Here is a 20630-nt window from a genome sequence, read left to right as displayed (position 1 = left end):
GGTGGAGCCCTTCTTTTTTGCCTAAAGAATTGTTTCCCTTAACAGTGGTGACTCAGAGGAAATGAGTGGGCTACAGTGATTTTTGTGATCTCTTGTGCCTGCCACTGGGTTGGGTAGGAGGTTTCTGCTTTTAGACTGTTAGGACCAGCAGGGCCCAGCAGCAAGTAGAGCTCTGGATAAAGCTGCATTGGCCTTGTCTCCGAACCCTCCAGCCCAGGCCATCCCCACTTCTCCTGTGCTGCCTCAGGGATTCCCGGTGCTTCTGCTGGTCCTGCATCCGGACACCTGACCCATTCCAATGCAGTCCAGGAACCAGGAACTCAATTCGAGCAATTCTGGGCACCAAGCCTTGTGTTTAAGGAAAAATAAGTGCTTAGAAGAGTTCCTGAGCTCAAGGAGCAGAGCCCCATGTCCAGGGACACCCCAGCCCACACATTACCCACAGGTGCATTCATTCATTCAACACAGTTATTTATTTATTTATTTACTTATTTTTCGATCTGGAGTTTCACTGTGTCACCCAGGCTGGAGTGCAGTGGCGCAATCTTAGCTCACTGCAGCCTCCGCCTCCCTGGTTCAAGCGATTCTCCTGATTCAGCCTCCTGGGATAGCTGGGATTACAGGCACGTGCCACCACACATGGCTAATTTTTTTGTATTTTTAGTAGAGACGGGGTTTCACCATGTTGGCCAGGCTGGTCTCAAACTCCTGACCTCAGGTGATATGCCCACCTTGGCCTCCCAAAGTGTTGGGATTACAGGCGTGAGCCACAGCACCCAGCCTCAACAAAGTATTTACTGAGCATCATCTATGTTCTTGCCAGGCACTACTTTTGCTGGAAATGCAGACCTGAAGGAGATAGGCCGGGCTGCTGTCTTGGTGCCTGCCTTCTAAGTAGAGGGGGCTGACAAAAAATAAGTTGACAAGTAAGGCAGTTTTAGACAGAACATCTCATTCAGGCTCTGATCAAAATCTCCATTGAGGCCAGAGAGGAAGCTGCGGGACTGAGAACAGTCACTGAGTTCAGAGTGGAAGCTTCAGGGTATAAACTTCCCCTGGAAGTGACTAAGCCAGGTAGACTTTGGAATGTGGTCAGAAGGCAACACAGTACAGTCGCTCAGTCCCTAATGAACTCTCTTCCTGCGATGACCTTGGCTTTTGTCAAAGCCTTGTACAAGGAATCTGCCACTATAATCGTGATTAAAATGCTCTTAAGGTCTTACTGACCACGTTTCATTGTGTTTCCTACAGAAAGTCTAAGATGAAACATTTTGTTAAGAACTTGGAGGAAGAAAAAAGTCCCTGTATTCTGATCATAAGAACTAAGCTTTCCTTTTATCTTCTTGGCTGCCAAGAAGCTCAGAGAAGTATCTGAATCTCAGTTGCTGCAATTCTGTCCATCCGTTTTATAATTTGGAGAGAATGCTTAAGAATGATAAAAGTGCCCTCTTATACTCGCCCATACACAGGCTCAAATCCCCATTTCCTGCCACACGATGGATGACCTCAGAATTTTTATTAACATTCTGAGCTGGGTTTTCTAGCAACCTGAGAATAGTGAAACTTGATAGTGCTTTTGTTGTTGTTGTTGTTGTTGTGGTTTGTTTTTTTGGGGGGATGGAGTCTCATTCTGTCACAGAGTACAGTGCATGATCTCAGCTCACTGCAAACTCCACCTCCCGGGTTCAAGCGATTCTCCCTGCCTCAGCCTCAGCAGCTGTGATTACAGGTGCCCATCACCACGCCCAGCTAATTTTTTTTTTTTTTGAGATGGAGTTTCGCTCTTGTTGCCCAGGCTGGAGTTCAATGGCGTGATCTCAGCTCATTGCAACCTCTGCCTCCTGGGTTCAAGTGATTCTCCTGCCTCAGCCTCCCAAGTAGCTGGGATTACAGGCATGTGCCACCACGCCTGGCTAATTTTGTATTTTTAGTAGAGACGGGGTTTCTCCATGTTGGTCAAGCTGGTCTCGAACTCCCAACCTCAGATGATCCGCCTACCTCAGCCTCCCAAAGTACCGGGATTACAGGTGTGAGCCACCCCGCCCAGCCTAATTTTGTGTATTTGTGGTAGAGACAGGGTTTCGCCATGTTGCTCAAGCTGGTCTTGAACTCCTGACCTCAGGTGATCCACCCACCTCAGCCTCCCAAAGTGCTGGGATTACAGGCATAAGCCACCATGCCTGGCCTTGATAGTGTTTTAATGAGATGTACAAAAGTCCGCTGCATAGAGCAAATGCTCAGAATTATTTTTGTCTTCCTTCATATTGCTACTTCCTGATTTCTGTCTGTTTTGTATTTTCCTATTTTATTATACATTTCTTGGGTTGTAAATTTTCTCAAATCCTTTGTAGAAAAAGGCAAGTTTTGATTTTTTTTTTTTAAGTTCCATTACCCACCTGGTGGCATGACAAAGCCGAGTGCAGGATAGCAAAAGCTGCAGGCGTCCTCTTGATCAAAGTAAAATCTGCTCATGGACTAAAAAAGTATTACATTCTTTCTTCCAACTAAATAACGCCAGTTTCTATAACCTCATCTTACATACTTTAATGAAGCTTCCTTCAAGGGCTGTGTATTTCACTTACAATTTTTGATTCCTCGGTGTAGAGGCAATTTTTAAGAGTCATTTTCTCTATTATAGACATGCCTTTGTCTGCTTTCTTTTCATTTCTGAGATGGCACTCACTCATGGCTTTATATTCCAAGACAGAAATGCTATTAATGACTTAGTTAGATAGAAACTGACAGAGCACAATCCTTTGACTCCAGGTTCTTAAAAAAAAATCCGTGCATAATAACATGTTCCATCCCTAGAAGTGATGATTTTCTGCTTTTAAGATTCTGGTTTTTTACAGGTTTTGTTTTTGTTAATGTGCTGTACTCCATGAGAATGTCTTAAAACATATTAAACCCACAAGGCCTGTTCCAAGATTAAGAAAAAAAGAAAAACAACAAAGAGCATATCACTTAATTCAAAACATTTCAACAATTACGATGTTATTTAAGTTGGAAAGCAAAACAAATAAACAAAACATGGTGGCTCCTCTGCTACAAATAGAAAAAAAAAAAACAGCAGATGGTTTTTACTCCCATAGCAGGGCACTTTGTACAGTGTATTTAAATTGCTCTCAGAGGCTCATTTATCAGACCCACTTTTTCAAGGGTCAACTAAAATCTATGCTTGACATAGCCCGTAACTAGGGCCACGTGATTACAACCAATAACTGGAAAATTACACTGTTATTGAAACTATCGCTGATATTCTTGTGGTCCTCCTATCGGTTCATATTGTCTATCACCAAAGGGAAAAGAAGACAAAAGATACTTGAGTTATTAGTGGGTTGGAGAAAAGGCTGGGAGAAATTTAGTGATATCCGTTGATTTCCCATACATACAGAGATCGGGAGGGCCACCCTTTGCAGAGAGGAAAGAGAAAGGAGGTCTCCTGTTGGGGAGATCTGCTTTAGAGGTTAGGAAGAATGGCGGAGTTGTAAGACATTGGAATCACTGTCTAGGAAGAGAGTGGCCTTTTATCCAGGGCTATTTAAAAACAGGACAGAGCTTCATCTATCTCCCACAGTTCATATGTGAAGAGAGAATGATTAAATTGCTTCTTCCAGACTGAGGAGTCTATAGTATATGCTAGAAACACTTGTGAATGCCTGGGAGAAACATAGCCACAAAGGAATTGCATGTTGAGCAATCAGCTCTATCCACCTGCTGTGTTCAAGAAGCAACTGTTGACATTTGCTCAAATGTGCTCACCACAAACCAAAACAAAATAAAATAAAAATGGGGTAACTAGGTGAGGGATGGATGTGCTAACTAACTTGATTGTGGTAATCATTTCACTATATATATATATATATATATATATAAAATATATATAATATATGATATATTATATATAATATATAATAATACATTTCACTATATATTATATTATATATAACATAATATATAATATATAAAATATATAAATATATATGGTATATATAATATAACAAACCCTTTCTGGGACAAGAAGGGATATCACTGAATAAAATAATTTCCATAAATTAAAGCTTTGGGGGCTTTTCATGGCAGGAATTATGCCAGGTACAGGGGATATACAGAGGAGAAAACTTCACAGTGTAGGAGTGAACGTGGACAGATCAACTAGCAACAGTACCTAATATATATTTGTATATTATATATTATATATAATACAACATATAATATATAATATATAATATATTATACATTATATTATATATAATATAGAATATATTATAATATATTATATTATATTATATATAATATATTCTATATTATATAATATATAATATAATATATTCTATATTATATTATATTATAATATATAATAATATTATATATTATATATATTATATATTATATATATGCCAAGTGTATATTATATATAAATATAATATATAATATATTTATATTTATAATATATAATATATAATATATTTATATTTATAATATATAATATATGTATATATAATATATAATATATTTTTATATATATATAAAATCTTCACATTGTTCACCTTGAAAGTCATACAATTTTATTTGTCAATTATACCTCAATAAAGCTGGGAAATTAAAAATAAGAAGGAGCAACTGTTGTGAGTCTTTAATAAAACACCTGTTTAGGACATGATGGAATACAATTTTAAGTTCACCACCTTCCTACCTAACTTTGTGTTCGTATCTTTATTTTCTTCTCTCTGTGTACCATCTACTACTAAATTATCATGCCTTTCTGTAATTTTTTTTTTTTGAGACGGGGTCTCTTGTTGCCCAGGAGTGCAGTGGCACAATCTTGGCTCACTGCAACCTCCACCTCCCAGGTTCCAGCAATTCTCCTGCCTCAACCTCCCAAGTAGCTGGGATTACAGGCACCTGCCAACACGCCCGGCTAATTTTTGTACTTTTAGTAGAGACGGGGCTTCGCCATGTTGGCCAGGCTGGTCTTGAACTCCCGACCTCAGGTGATCCGCCTGCCTCAGCCTCCCAAAGTGCTGGAATTACAGGCCTGAACCACCAATCCCGGCCATTTTATCTATTTTTATAAGCCATCTTAAACCCTTTCTGAAACAAGAAGGGATATCACTGAATAAAATAATTTCTATAAATTAAAGCTTTGGGGGCTTTTCGTGGCAGGAATTATGCCAGCCAGGTACAGGGGATATACAGAGGAGAAAACTTCACAGTGTAGGAGTGAACATGGACAGATCAACTAGCAACAGTACCTAAGAATCCCTGCAGGGGAATGGGATTCCTGTGCATCACGGAGCAGAAAGTTCCACTCTTGGGAATGGGAAGGAGGCAAGGAGAGGTTACAGCAGAGTTGGTGCTGGAGCATAATTCTGATGCAGAAGTGCAGATCCTGCCTGCAAGTAGGAATCGGGAGGACGTGTGCAAAGACAGGGTGGTGGGAGAGGGTGGGGTGCAAGGGACGGCTTTGAGGCTGCCCTGCTTACCCCGGACAAATGTCATTGTTCCAATCCAGTAATCACTGACAAACGTCTTCCTTGACTAATGTTTCCTTCTCTACCTTTGCTCTCACCGTGTGGACAGTGATCACTGGTGTAATTTGACAGTTTCAGGAGAGTTCTCTAGTTTCCAGGGGATTTTGGTAAAAATACAATAGCAGAATTGTTGTCTTCAGCAAAAGAGAAACACCCTACAATCCTTTTGGGGCCCTGATGGAAACCACGTACATAAAAATCTTTATCTTAGGCTCTTCATAATTAATGCAAATACATCCTACTCAATCATAAACCTTACAAATAAAGGAGCCTCTCCCCTGAACACCAGTATATAGAGCACCTTTACAAACACACTGGGCTGTGTAAGCCTTGGCACTTTGATTTTGTAAGAAAACCTGAAGGTTTCTTGAATTTAACGCAAGTTCATAACAGTGAGGACTCTGGGGTGACATGAAGGAAGCCTGTTCAGTGACAGAGCCTGGCTGAGTGCCCAGGCTCTATGTCTCAGTGAGGTTTCCTTCCTAAAGCATTACCAGTAGTATCTTAGCAAGAGATTTTTATTTACTGAGCATGTGCTATACTAAGAACTTGACTTGCACTGTCTTATTAAATTCTGACAACGGCCCATTTACAGAGGAGGAAACCGAGGTCCAGAAAGATTAAATTGTCCAGGGATAGACCCACAGCTGGGAAGCTGGTAGATGTTGCCTCAGCTTTTATTATGGTCTAACTCATAATTATTTTGAATCTCTGTAATACTATAAGATGGTATTAGCCCACTTAAAGTATGTGGGAACTAAACAAACCTTGTGCTCTTGCAGCAGCCTTTCTGTTTGGGGATTTTACAAAGGTCTCTGGACAGAGCCTCCTGGAGGGTTGTCAGTTTACTGAGATCCTCCCTGAACTGCCCAGAATAGCCATGGTGCCTTGAGATTGGTGGGTGGTTCCTGCTTCCCTGGCCTTCAGCGCTTTGCCAGTCTTCCTGAGAGGAAGGATGGTTTCCAGGCAACACCATGGTCCATCTATTTTCATACTGCTATAGTGACAAGCATTTTGAGAAAATAAGAAATATGGTCCCAATAGGGTGATGAGATGCTTTTTGGAGTCTGTCTTGTCTGCCTGTCGTAATTCTACAGCAACCACCAGTAGGGCCAAAGGAATTCCAAACAGGAGACACAGATGAGTGAAAGGGCCTGCCTGCCCCATGGCCATAGAGGACCAAGACTCAGAATGCCAACACTGTGCTTTCTCAGGCTAATAGACTTTTTACAACATTCTGGTCTTGGAGGATGGAAAAAGTGCAGGCCTAAATTACTGCTAACTAGATTGATGTAACTGAAAGAGTAGACTGTTGCTGTAGTCTGCTCATCATGGCTGGTAAACAAAAAGTCAATAATTTGCATTTGATTAGGTGCATAATAAGTTACAGTTCCTGGGATCTAAACTTCATGAGTCAACACTTTTTTAGGCCTTAATCTTCTCTTCTTGAAAACTACATATAGAACAACATGAACTTCAATAACCAGGACCCCCCAAAAATGTTCATTTAAACGCAATTTTAGTATACTTTGATGAAGTCAGAATCACCCTTGCTTGTTTCAAAAACAAATCCCCTGCATGAGTTCTATTTGCTGCCTGTCCTTCTGTGTTTTCAAAGTTATCTGTGCCCAAAACGAGTTAGTGCTCTGCATCAGGTAGGCTCATTTTAAGTGCTCAAAGTTGTAAACAATACAAAAATGCATCTTTTTCTCATCAGATACAATGTTTTCTACAATAACATTGGCTCCAAGGGAGATACAGTCCTCTGAGATTGGATTTTATTGAAAATCATGGCATTCAAAGAGTACTAGGATGTTTGAAATCCTTCACAGAAACTTCATACAGCCCGAAGGCATTCTGTAGAGTGAAAGATGTAAATGGAGGAGTGACTGCCTCATCCAGCAGGGACCACTCCTAATTCTGGGCTGTGTGTAGTGATCTAAATGCTGCAGGGATCACTCAGAGGTTAATAATGATAATCATCGTTTGCCTTAAAGAAGGATAAAATCAGATCCAATCTAATTGACGTTGGAGAACTCGAGGAATGGCATTTGGTTGGAGAATAGTCACACCTTCAGGGTCATTCTACACATCCCAGTCCTTCTGGTATCAAGTGGGTTAGAGCCGGGAGAGGCAGAGACTCCAACAGAGCATGGAAACACAGGACACCCTGGTGCACTCATGTTTTTGTTCTTGCTGTCCCCGTGTGAACCCAGAGCTGCAGCCTTTGTCACGAGGAAGATGCTCTATGCCGTGTTTCAGATCTGCCCAGTAGGGCAGCTCACTCACAGCGCGTGTCTCCCAGCACATCTTTCGTTTTCATGTGATGACAGCAACTGAGTTGCCGGAGTGCCCTGACTCTGCTCACTGTCTCTTTGCTCCCACAGAATCTGTACCAGAACAGATTTTTAGGCCTGGCCGCCATGGCGTCTCCTTCTAGAAACTCCCAGAGCCGACGCCGGTGCAAGGAGCCGCTCCGATACAGCTACAACCCCGACCAGTTCCACAACATGGACCTCAGGGGCGGCCCCCATGATGGCGTCACCATTCCCCGCTCCACCAGCGACACTGACCTGGTCACCTCGGACAGCCGCTCCACGCTCATGGTCAGCAGCTCCTACTATTCCATCGGGCACTCTCAGGACCTGGTCATCCACTGGGACATAAAGGAGGAAGTGGACGCTGGGGACTGGATTGGCATGTACCTCATTGGTGAGTAGAATGTGCCAAGTGTATTATTCATAATTCACTTTTACATATGCTGTCACATTTTAATAAACTCTACAATGTAATTAAAATATACAAGCAACTGTGTTATATGCCAGATTCTAACACACTGAAGACCACTGTTGCATGACCCTGTTTTTCTGCAAAATGGACAATAAGGCCTCTCTTGCCATCTCTATTCCATGGAAGAAAATCATGAGATATAGCAGAGTCAGGTGTGGTTAAACACAAACGTCATTATCATTTGCAACTATAGAAGCTCTTCTACTTGTGAATAAGTTAATATCAAAGCCTGTTTTTAAATCTATGTGCTTATAAGACAAAGTAACACCATATGCCCAACCAATGTACGTAGAGGTAATTTCACTTTAGTTTCCAGCATAATCTTTGCCAGCTCTTCCAACATTCTTACTGCTTTGTATTCAACAGACAAGCTGGGATTATACATACAGGCATACGGGCATGGTGCTGGAGAAAGTTGACTTGCCTTACTTTAGGTGGAGATTTATTCAAAATTTTGAAAGTGCCAAAGTTGAAAGTTTACTAGAAGAAATTGTTCTATGAGAATTTTCTCAAGTCTTTGCAAACAAAACTAATTATGCAAATAAGTTGGATGCTGAGGCAATTATTTTTATGAAAGTTTCACCATTCCCACGGATTGGTTTTGAAAATCTTATAATTATGAAAACCAATTTAAATGAAAAATGTATTTCATCTATTTTATGTGATAGAATCAGCTGTCATGGAAATTGATGTGTTTACCCAAAAGTCGAGTTATAATTGCTGGAAGGCCACAAGAGTCAATAGATTCAACACCAGGTTCATCTGAGGCCAGGCCTTCTGCCTTCAGTCTGTGCTCTGCAACATTTGCACATTCAGACACACAAAACCGGATTTAACATCACAGAAAGTAATGGATTGTTATGAGTAGTTTACAACCTGCACAGTTTTTCTGATAAAATAAAAGGGATCTTATCTGACTAACTAGTTCTCAGGGAAATATTCTTGGGTCTCTTAAAGCTTTTTTCATCAGCTTGGTTACTGTGTTTATAATACACACATTAATGTAAAGATGGAGATGCATACATTGTTGAAATTTTTACACAAATAGCTGTGACTAGCTGAACTGGATTTCCAAAAGTTAAAATTCAATTTATTTCTGAAAAAAAAAAATTGTTCTTGAATAAAAGTAGATAGTATAGATTAAGAACAGAGATTGCAAAGTAACAGCCCAAAGAGCATTTTTTTTTTTTTTTTTTTTGAGACGGAGTTTCGCTCTTGTTGCACAGGCTGGAGTTCAATGGTGCAATCTCGGCTCACCGCAACCTCTGCCTCCTGGGTTCAAGTGATTCTCCTGCCTCAGCCTCCCAAGTAGCTGGGATTACAGGCATGTGCCACCATGCCTGGCTAGTTTTGTATTTTTAGTAGAGATGGGGTTTCTCCATGTTGGTCAGGCTGGTCTCGAACTCCCGACCTCAGGTGATCCTCCTGCCTCGGCTTCCCATAGTGCTGGGATTACAGGTGTGAGCCACAGCCCCTGGCCGCATATTTTGTTTCATTTACATTGTTTTGTTTTAAATTTGATTGATTATCCACACTTAAAATGTGGAAGTTTCAAGTTGAAACCCAACTTTCTAGCTTCTTTCACAAAAGCCTCCAATTTGGCTGCCTGAGCCTGTGATACCACATGGTTCTAATCAGCTGGAGTTAAGCATCTGCACCCTCCCTAGACTGGCCTGTGACCTTCAGTGTTGCCACAGTCCCCTCCCACCCATTCTGACCTTCATCATGAGTGTTTTTTGTTTAGCACTTGAGGCAATTAGGTTTAGGCTCCGAATCTAGGGTTTTGGTTTGATTTGGTTTGGTTTTGGTTTTGGTTTTGGTTTGTTTTTTGGTTTGGTTTTTTATTGAGATGGAGTCTCACTATATTGCCCAGGCTCAAACTCCTGGGCTCAAGTGATCCTTCAGCCTCAGCCTCCCAAAATGCTGAGATTACAGTCATGAGCCACCATGCCCAGCGCAGATCTAGTTTTGAGTCAACTCCTTACAAGGGCATCTGCCCGCAGCTGGTGAGTGCTGATGCTATTCCTCAAGTTAGGTACCCACTGGAAGAGAAGCCTGTTTGGGGAGAAGGTAATGAGCTCAAGATGGAATTACTGAGTGTGGAACACCTGAGGGACGTGCGTCCACAGTGAATGAATGAATGAATGAATGGGTCTGAAGCTCAGCCAGGGATCCGAGCTAGGGTTGTAGATTTGGGGTAACAGACACCTTGGGGGTGGATAAGCTCACTCTAGTGTTGTGTATAGAAAGAGAGCACCAGATAGTCACAGTGAGAGGGGGCAGGGGAGAGGCAGACGAGGAACTCAGACAGAAGAGGAGGAGATGGTGAAGGGGCAGGATAACCAGGAGACTAGAGAGAACAAAAGAAGAGGGTGGTAGAGGGAAGGGGTGGGTAGCCATATCAGGTATTACGAAACTCCATGAATGAATAAGATCTGGTGTTAACATGACATTTTGACTAAGACAAAAGTAACCACAACTCATCATCCTAGAACCTTAATTTGACAGTTTGTTATTCTCATTGTAGCTACACATATATAACTGTGAAGTTATGTAATGCAAAATGCCAACACTTTCAATGGCATAGCATTTCAAAAATAACTTCCAAATCCGAAATTGTCTGTGAATCTTAAAAGTCAATAATGTGTAAGTCCTTAGTAGCTTATCTTCCACATTTTCCGTGCTTTGCCAGAGATCAAATCAGAGATCTAGGCTGAGAAATGTAGAGATGGTGATTTCATCTCATCTGTCATTTCATGAATGAGGAGATGTCGAGTCAGTGTCTCCCACAGTCACACAGCTTCCTCCCCGGCTCAGGACTCATGCTGCCACAGGGGTAGCACAGCATTGTGGTGCAGTGTTGGGTATGGGCCACGGCACATCCGTGTGCCATCAAATGTCCAGCAGAGGCCAGGGTTGTGATGCTTTCAGCATGGTAGGACTTCTAGAGCTCTCAAAGCAAATAGGACTGTTCTGCCATAAGAGGGGGAAGATACCTGGATGTGGAGGGTGAAGTGTGGCTGCTGATTTATGGAACCCAACTCTTGAAGAATTAAGGTTTTTCCTTTACATCAGGCACCCTACTAGAATCTAGAAGAGCAGAAGCTATATAAGGCACAAACAGAATTCTTGTGTCCAAAGAAACAATATGAAGGAAAGGCCACAGAAGGGGAGAAAGTGGCATTGATTTTTAGGAGCTCCTCTATCACTTTATGCTTAGAGTTCCTGCTTCTACAAGAGAATGGCGCTCCTACATCATTGGCTTAGTAGTAAGAAAGACAAGTAGATTCTCCCCATATCTCCCGTCCCATTATTATTATTATTATTATTTTGAGATGGAATCTTGCTCCGTTGCCCAGACTAGAGTACAGTGGCACAATCCCAGCTCACTGCAACCTCTGCCTCCCGGGTTCAAGCGATTCTCCTGATTCAGCCTCTCAAGTAGCTGGGATTACAGGCATGCACCACCACCCCTGGCTAATTTTTCTATTTTTAGTAGAGATGGGGTTTCACCATGTTGGCCAGGCTGATCTCAAACTCCTGACCTCAGGTGATCCACCCACCTCGGCCTCCCAAACTCCTGGGATTACAGACGTGATCCACCACGCCTGGCCCTGTCCCATTATTTAGTGAAGTCATGGTCCAGCCACAGTGGGAGAATCTTGGGAGATTTTTTCCCAAGATTTGGTTGTCAGAAAGCATGAATTACTCTGAAAAATGGAAGCCATATCTTTTTTCTGATGGGTGTAGGAGACCTCTTTTAATCAGTTGTGGGCTCACTTGCTCATTCCACTCTTAACAGCAATAGCATGTTTGTTGTCCACTCTTCTATTATAGATTATGGCATGGAAACCATAGCTATAATTTTTATTTTGAAGACAAATCAAGAGAAAATATATTACTTGTTTCTTAGGTATGTCTGTTTCTGTAAGCTTCATTAGAACTTTCTGATGAAAATTTTAATAATCCACAAAGATCCTTTCTCTATTATAAACTGAGGAGCAGGTGGTAGGATTCTACACACCAGAAGAAATGCATACCACTCAGAAAATATAATCTTTTCCTGAGGAACTTATCTCTACATGTTCTGTACAAAATGTACGGTGACAAAATCTTGAACAGTACTGATGTGAACTAGTGCTTCAAGTTATTATTAATGGTTTTACATAGTGAGTATCATAGGGATTTGCAATAGAGGGCCCTATTTTTGGCCCAGATTCTGAGCAGAAATAGCTGCTTATTAGATGTTGGACACTGGTCTAAGACCACTAGCTGTATTAGCTCAAGGAATCCTTTCAACAAGATTTTGAGGTAGGTACTTATAGTATTTATCCTCATTTTGTAGTGAATGATTAAATTAACTGCCTAAGATCACATAGTAATGGTAGATGTAAGCTTCCTGCCTCAAAGGGGATGTAATATTGCTCCCACAAAGAGGCTTCCGTCATGACAAGAATGCAGAAAATAACAGCCTCCTGGTAGAGAGCCTAGAGCACCCATTCCACACTGAGGTGGAGAGTGTGGCTTGGCCCACAGCATCCATTCCAGTTCTCCTCTCCCCTCCCCTTTTTTCTCCTCCCCTCCCTTCTCCCCTCTCCTCTCCTTTCCCCTTCCTTCTCCTCCCCTGCCCTCCCCTTCCTTCTCCTCCCCTCCCCTCCTCTCCTCTCCTCTCCCCTCCCATCTCCTCCCCTCTACTCTCTTCTCTCCTCTCATCTCCTGTGCCTTCCCCTAGTGCAGAATCTGGTCCTCTAAATTTACATTTCCCAGACTCCCGTGCAACCATGTTCTGGAAATTCGATTCATTTAGCTGCACCTGTGCAAGATCGGGAAGGTGAATATGTGAAATGTGGGGAAGCTTACATCTACCATTACTATGTGATCTTAGGCAGTTTATTTAATCATTCACTACAAAATGGGGATAAATACTATAAGCACCTACCTCAAAATCTTGTTGAAAGGATTCCTTGAGCTAATACAGCTAGTGGTCTTAGACCAGGCTCTTGGGCCTGGGGCTGCTACAAGCATGGCCTTGAGAAATGGAGCTTTTCTGCAGCAGCGTCCCATGTCTACTCTCTAGCTTCCTGAACACCAACAGGCAGTGGGGGTGGGGGCAGGCAGTGACCTACTCCACTTGCCACTGGCTGGTCACTGTCTTCGCCAGTGGAGAGGCAGCTGCCATGGCCTGGACAGCAGCCTCCTGCCCTCCAGATTGCAGTGACTGTACTGAGTTTTCATATTCAGCAGGTCCCAGGGCAGCCCTTGCGAGTGAGGCAAAGGCATCAGCCTCGTTGGAGAGCCAGTTAGGCAGTTATCCTGATTCCGGAGGCCCTGCCTAGAGTCCACTTCTCCAGCCCTGAATTCCCTGCATTGAATCCCTTTCTGAATAAAATACGTAGACAGATTTTGGATTTCTGCAGCTGACCCTGTCAATGCAGTTTGATTCCTAAGCAAAGACTAGTAACTTTTCTAACAACTGGTAACAAATGCCTTTGGGGAAGGGTTTGACCTCTCAGCCCAGGCAAGAATACTGACTACTCTATTTTTCCTGTGTGATACTTGTGATTAAGTGTTATTGTTAGTGTGAGGGAAGGGGATGTTATCGGGACTAATAGCCAGTCCTTTAAAATATATTGTGTTTAAATGTGTACAGCAAAATATACATTTTTCTCATTATTGTATGTCTGTGTGTGTGTGTTTTTTGCCATCCTCATCATCCTTTTCTGATTCTTCCCACTTCCCATTCATCCTTTTCTCATTCATGTTCCTGTGGTCCCTTGATAATTAACCCCCTTTTGTGCATTCTATATTCTAATGAAATTACCTGTTTTCTTGAATAAATCTCCAAATATATTAGAAACTCCCTGAGAACATAGACCGTGACTTGTTCACCAGTGTATCCCCACAGTTTAGCACAATGCCTGGAACAGAACAAAGTACCCAATACCCATTATCTCATGCATGAATGGACATCCTTCTTCCAGGTGTTATTGTCTATAAATCCCTGACTATGACTATTAAAGGGAATATCCCAGTGATAAGAGTGGAGAAATTCGGGGAAATACTATCCCTTGGAGAACTACTATAATGAGGCAAATTTCTACCTGGGTGTGAAACTTGTTATATCTGTGCTGAAGACCCAGGGAGCTAGGAAAATATTATGCCTTTTTGCAGAAATGAGGCAATTACTGTAAAAGATGTATTATGCAGTCTTCTTGGTAACCCAAACAGGGCTGTGAGCACACACTGTGAATAAAAAGACAGGCAAATTTTGCAAACAAGCGATTTTCCAAAGGATACAAACAGTTCTTATCGGTAATGAGTGTTCATTTGCCCAGTCATTTTTTTGCCAGAGAAGGGGCAGCCTAAAATGTGCAATCCACATAGCAGATTACAAGTAGGCTTACCAGTTATCTCATTTAGTGCTCCCCTGTAAGGCTGAAGTTGTTACTACTCCCCACTTTACAGATGAAGAAAGACTATAGAAGTGACACTATTGGCAAATGGCACAAAAGGCAAGAGCTGGGCCCTTTGGCTTCAAGCTCAGTGCTTTTTGCACTTCATCTCTGTCTGTTTTCTCAGTCCAGCCAGATGCAGCATGTGAACTGCAGGGTATCAGGAGAGAAAAGGGCAATCATGAAAAGGGCTCTCTGCAGAGCTGGGGCTCTGGGCCTGCCCTCAGGTGCCCTTGCCCAGGTTGTCCCTCCAGCCCCTACAGTGGATTTGGATTCTCAAAACTTGGTTTTCCCCACAGCCTCAGATCCATCTAGCTCAGATTATTTCTGGTGAAGTGGAAACTACAAGGGCTCCATAGAAGATCAAGGTAAAAGTCACATCCCTGTCTTAGTCTGCACTGAAAGTGTGGGGTCTGGAACCAAGAAGGTGACAGGCAGCTTGGTATTCTCAGATCTGTCCTCCCCAAGAATGCCGCATTTCTCTCCAGGCACTGGTTTTAAAGAGGACATCGATAGGTTGCAAAGTGATGAGCAGAGAATAGCAGGAGGTGAAAGCACACAGTCACCCAGAGCTCCTCCCGGGCCTCGTCTCCTCCCTCAGTGCGCTCCTGACCACCCGCCCCCCACCTGCCGGCCTCCTTCCTTGTCACTCTCTATCACAGCACCCTGTTCTTTTCCTTTCTTTTCTTTTCTTTTTTCTTTTTTTTTTTTTTTTGTGAGACAGAGTCTCGCTCTGTAAACAGGCTGGATATGATCTCAGTTCACTGCAAACTCCACCTCCTGGGTTCAAGCGATTCTCCTGCCTCAACCTCTTGAATAGCTGAGATTATAGGTGCCTGCCACCACGCCTGGCTAATTTTTGTATTTTTTTTTTTTTTGGTAGAGATGATGTTTCACCATGTTGGCCAGGCTGGTCTCGAACTCCTGACCTCAGGTGATCTTCCCACCTCGGCCTCTCAAAGTGCTGGGATTACAGGTGTGAGCCACTGCACCTGGCCTCCTTGCCATCTCTTATCACAAGTTAAAATCAAACATTTATTCCTTTGCTTAGTGTTTACAGTCTGTCTTCTCAATTGTTTGTAAGCTTTGGTTCAGAAGAGACCATACTGGTTTTGCCCAACACCACAGCCCCTGCACCTTCCCCAGCATCTGGCAGATGGTTAGATTTCAGCTGCTGAATGAACAATGAATGCATGAGTGCATGATGGATGGATGGATAAGTTCATGGGTGCAACCATGTATAGGATGGTGGTGATGCCCAGGTGGGAGGAGAGATGATTCGAGGTGGAGTCCATGAGAACTAGACCCCAAATGGAGACTTTTTCTTTATGTCTCGCCCTTAGTCTCAAATAGGGATCAGTTCATAGAAGCTTTAGGAGGAAGATTTTCACACTGAGCTTCCACACATAGAAGAGCTATTTAAAAGTGAAGTGAACCGCAATAGCAGTAATTATTTCTCTGTTTCTGGAGGTGTTCCAGAACCAGCTAGATGATCTCCTGCCAGTAGTGCTATGGGGTTGGGAGGCGATCCCAGAATATAAAAAGCGTTTGGTCCCAATGGCGTCTTGGGGTGCTTCCTGCTCTCTGATTCTCTGATTCCAGGTGCTTTTTCTTCTGTTGAGATGGAAGCAGCATTTGTATCCTTTGCTTTTCTTTTATTCCCCTACATATGCTGTTGACTGATATGTTTCTCTGCTCTGCTTTCTTCCTCTGGGAATATAGATGAGGTCTTGTCCGAAAACTTTCTGGACTATAAAAACCGTGGAGTCAATGGTTCTCATCGGGGTCAGATCATCTGGAAGATCGATGCCAGCTCGTACTTTGTGGAACGTGAGTACCTTTACCATTCTTGTGGCTTGGTAGACATGGATGAAGCAGAATTCAACTGTTTCATTATTTGTTCTGTTGCACTGCCTCCACTAAGAAATGGGCCCTCTAAAGAGAGGTGTAGATTTAAAGAGATCCTTAAAAAGATGTTCAGTAGTAAGTGGTGAGGTCTAGGGCAGTTGGATAAAAGCCAGCCAACCAGCACAGAGGGCTGCCCCTTTAATACCAAGGAAGAGTTGGTTCCTATTCATAAGCCTCTGGACTTGGGACCCTTTGGCTCAGGTCCCTTAACTTTCACCCCATGGCTCCTCCGGGGGCGTCTCCAATGTGGCCATAGTTAGACCAGGTCTTCTCAACAGACATCCTGCCCTCCAGTTTTGCCTTTGCTTGACCAAGTCCTTCAAGGCTTCCTGCCCATGGTCCCAGTCTGTCAGTGATTTTCCACATTTTGCTCTGACCTTTGGCTCTGGCCACAGCTCCTCCGGAGGGCTGTGAGACATTGGTACTGCCAGCCTGTTTCTTTGATTTTTAATCTACTGACATTTTTGGATGTATAAACTTTCTATCATATATCTTATTTATATGTTTTCTAAAATTTTCTTCTGCCTTTGAAAATAAATCATTATCAGAGTTATGGCAGGCTTTTTTCATGGGTCCCCATACTGGTGTATTTCTCACTGCATGGGGAAATACCTAGGTGGGCTTCATGTTTAGGTATTTCCTACATACGAAGTTCAGATCATGGGCTTGACATTTGCCAGCTGAGGGAATGCACAGCTTACCTTCAGTCCACAGCTCCTTCTCCTCCACTTGGGTACGGAGTGATTTCATGGACAAACTTCTTCATGCACTTTCTGGTTCTTAGCAGATGTTCATTCAATGTGGCATGTTGGAAAGGAAATGGAGTGATCTGTTATTCCAGCTATCCAGTTCTCAGAGGAAAAGATGCATAGCTAGGAATCTGAAGTTATCCATTGGCATTTTACTTGTGGTCCAGGAAAAACTATATCCTCAAGTATATTTTGCTTTCATTTTCATTCACTCTTATTTTCATTCACTCCCTTGACAAACATTTTTGTAAGACCTACTATATTTCAAGGACTATAGATGTGAAGATGAAAGTCCTGGTGTCTGTCTTTGAAGAAATTTATGGTATCCCTGCTCCCAGTAATGACACCAATAGCTCTTTTTGGTGTTGGCTCATGCAGAATGAATAGACAACGAGGAAATTTTTATGCTATCAGGGTGTAGAGGGAACATGATTTTATAAGATATGGTTTTTGGCTCTTGTGTTTGAGATAGGCATAATAAAACTCCCAGCAACAGAATTTCTTTTCTTTTTTTGAGACGGAGTTTTGTTCTTGTTGCCCAGGCTAGAGTGCAATGGCACGATCTCGGCTCACTGCAACCTCCGCCTCCCGGGTTCAAGCGATTCTGCTGACTCAGCCTCCCGAGTAGCTGGGATTACAGGCACCCGCCACCATTTTTTGTATTTTTAGTAGGGACGGGGTTTCAGAATGCTAGCCAGGCTGGTCTCGAACTCCTGACCTCAGGCAATCCACCTGCCTTGGCCTCCCAAAGTGCTGGGATTACAGGCATGAGCCACCACGCCTGGCCAGAATTTCTTTTCTTTACTTATCTCCCTGGCTCTGGCTTTTCTCCTCTCTAATCCATGCCAGGCAAAATCCCTTAAACCCAATTTTGCTACCATCTGCCCCAAAGCTCCATGGATCCTCTTTCCTACTGCATCAGCTGCAATCTCTCTGCTCAGCTGCCAAGCCCCAACATAAACTCACCCTCAGACCACAGCCCTACTTCTCCATCCTCCCCAGCAGACACCTTTCACCCTAGTCATGCTGACCTCTCCCATTACCTAACAAATAGCATCATTCAGCATAGGAAATATGGGCTTGTTTGGGGTGTAAAGATGGCTCCAGCAAGTGGTACCTGATATAAACCTTCTAAAGTTCAAGAAGAGTGAAAAGGATACAAACCTGCATGAGTAGTGATTGTTAGACATAATACTCGAATGTGTGCACAAACCTACAATGGAAGTTGGTAAGAGAGGTTTTTCTCTCTCACTATGTACCAATTTTTTCCCTTTGGGTTCTAATTAATTGAGAAATAGACATAAGAACCCATTTTAAGGTCACAGTAAAGTAGCAGTTCTCAATGGTGCTGGCACAAACACAACTTACAAGTTTTTATCTTTTTTAAGTCAGGAAGATAAATATTAAGGAAGAGGAAATCGTAGGTGGGAATTTCAATATACCTGACTCAGATTCAAAGGGCAGTGACCACATCCCATAAAGCCACATCCCTTCTACACTTTGATACTATATGATCTCCTGACTATCTCCTCATTTGCATGGCCTAACACACCAAAAAATGGGGAATTTGTGTTGTAAATTAATCCAGCCCTAGTGCCATTCTCTTCAAGGCAGTTTTTAAAGATTTCTGTAACATATATAGAAGATTTCTTGTATATTTATTCCAAATAACCATTTCATATAATTGTCTTCATGGGCAGTATGAAAACACACTTTAAGTATTATTAGAAAGACATTAAAGGCCGGGCAAAGTAGCTCACACCTGTAATCCCAGCTTTGGGAGGCCAGGGCAGGCAGATTGCTTGAGCCCAGGAGTTCGAGACCAACCTGGGCAATGTGGAAAAACCCCATCTCTACAAAAAATTAGTCACGTATGATGATGTATGCTTGTAGTCGCAGCTACTTGGGAGGCTGCAGTGGAAGCATCACCTGTACCCAGGAAGTTGAGGCTGCAGTGAGCTATGATAGTGCCACTAAACTCTAGCCTGGCCACTGAACTCCAGCGTGGGCGGCAGAGTGAGACCCTGTCTCATAAAACAAACACAGCAACAACAACAACAACAAAAATACATTATAATATAAAATCAGCTCTTTATAATACATAAACATTGGCATAATGGAATGAAAGCATATTCAAACTTGGTCAAGCAGCAGCATCCTATAAAAAACAAATGGCTTGACCATGCACGGTGACTCATGCCTATAATCCCAGCACTTTGGGAGGCCTAGGTGGGCGGATCACCCGAGGTTAGAAGTTCAATCTAGGGTTTCACCCTGGCCAATATAGTGAAACCCCATCTCTACTAAAAATACAAAAATTAGCCAGGCATGGTGGCATGAGCCTGTAGTCCCAGCTACTCGGAAGGCTGAGGCAGGAGAATCTCTTGAACCAGGGAGGCGGAGGTTGCAGTGAGCCGAGATCACACCATTGCACTCCAGTCTGGGCGACAAGAGTGAAACTCTATTTCAAAAAAAAAAGGCTTGCAGAAGGCATATTCCAAATAACTGAAATTTGAACACTTTAGATAATGACATTGTAAAATATTTTTGTGCAGACTTGAGAAGATGCTGGTCCGCAATATACCTGTTGGACTAGCAATGTCCCAGTGTTTTGGGAATATCAATGAAAGTGAAATGGGAAAGGCAGGTATTTACATTTTGCAAATATATCAAACTAATATAGTATAATTTGTCAAAAAGTAAAAATTTATCGCGACAAAGCTTCAGTTTGCAAATGATTAGAGTATTAACTCAAGGCACATATATTAATATAAATAAAATAAGATGCTATAATGAATTATAGCTTTAGGGGTCTGAATGCATTAAAACTGTATATAAGATGCTATATAAATTTATATGTTATGTGAAATAATTAGCGTTTTCAAAAATATATGATTGAGAGGTGCCAAATTAACAAGTAGGGAGAGATTGGCTCTACGAAACGTTCTCATATGGCTATCCTTCCCTAACACATCCAAGCATCAAAGCTCTCTTGCTATAATAAAAATGCAGAATCCCAGCCATGATCCAAAGGGTTACAGAAGCTTCTGTTATGAACTAAAAATAAGACTCTTTGCAGTCTCCCAGCAGTAATAAACACAATTAATCTAATTGGTAAATTATACTCTCTTAAAATTAAAAATAATTTTGTAAACATTAAACATTGGCCAGATTTTAAACATTGAAGTACAACAGAA

The 20630-nt window shown here is 42.3% G+C and overlaps 1 protein-coding gene across 3 annotated transcripts in view; it reads left to right on the top strand.

The window, feature by feature from the left end:
- The window catches only part of HECW1 (HECT, C2 and WW domain containing E3 ubiquitin protein ligase 1), a 460467-nt gene that overhangs the window by 191807 nt on the left and 248030 nt on the right, over positions 1 to 20630 (top strand). For all 3 annotated transcript variants that reach the window (XM_063667367.1, XM_054495635.2, XM_054495637.2), the window contains 2 exons: positions 7922 to 8246; positions 16499 to 16606. In XM_063667367.1, coding sequence (XP_063523437.1) covers positions 7922 to 8246; positions 16499 to 16606 — 433 coding nt within the window. The remainder of the gene's footprint in view (positions 1 to 7921; positions 8247 to 16498; positions 16607 to 20630) is intronic.

The sequence above is a fragment of the Pongo pygmaeus genome, chromosome 6 (assembly GCF_028885625.2).
Source record: "Pongo pygmaeus isolate AG05252 chromosome 6, NHGRI_mPonPyg2-v2.0_pri, whole genome shotgun sequence".
NCBI classification, from domain to species: Eukaryota; Metazoa; Chordata; class Mammalia; order Primates; family Hominidae; genus Pongo; species Pongo pygmaeus.
The sequence above is the reverse complement of the archived record's forward strand: the minus strand, read 5'-3'. Positions and strand labels throughout refer to the sequence as shown.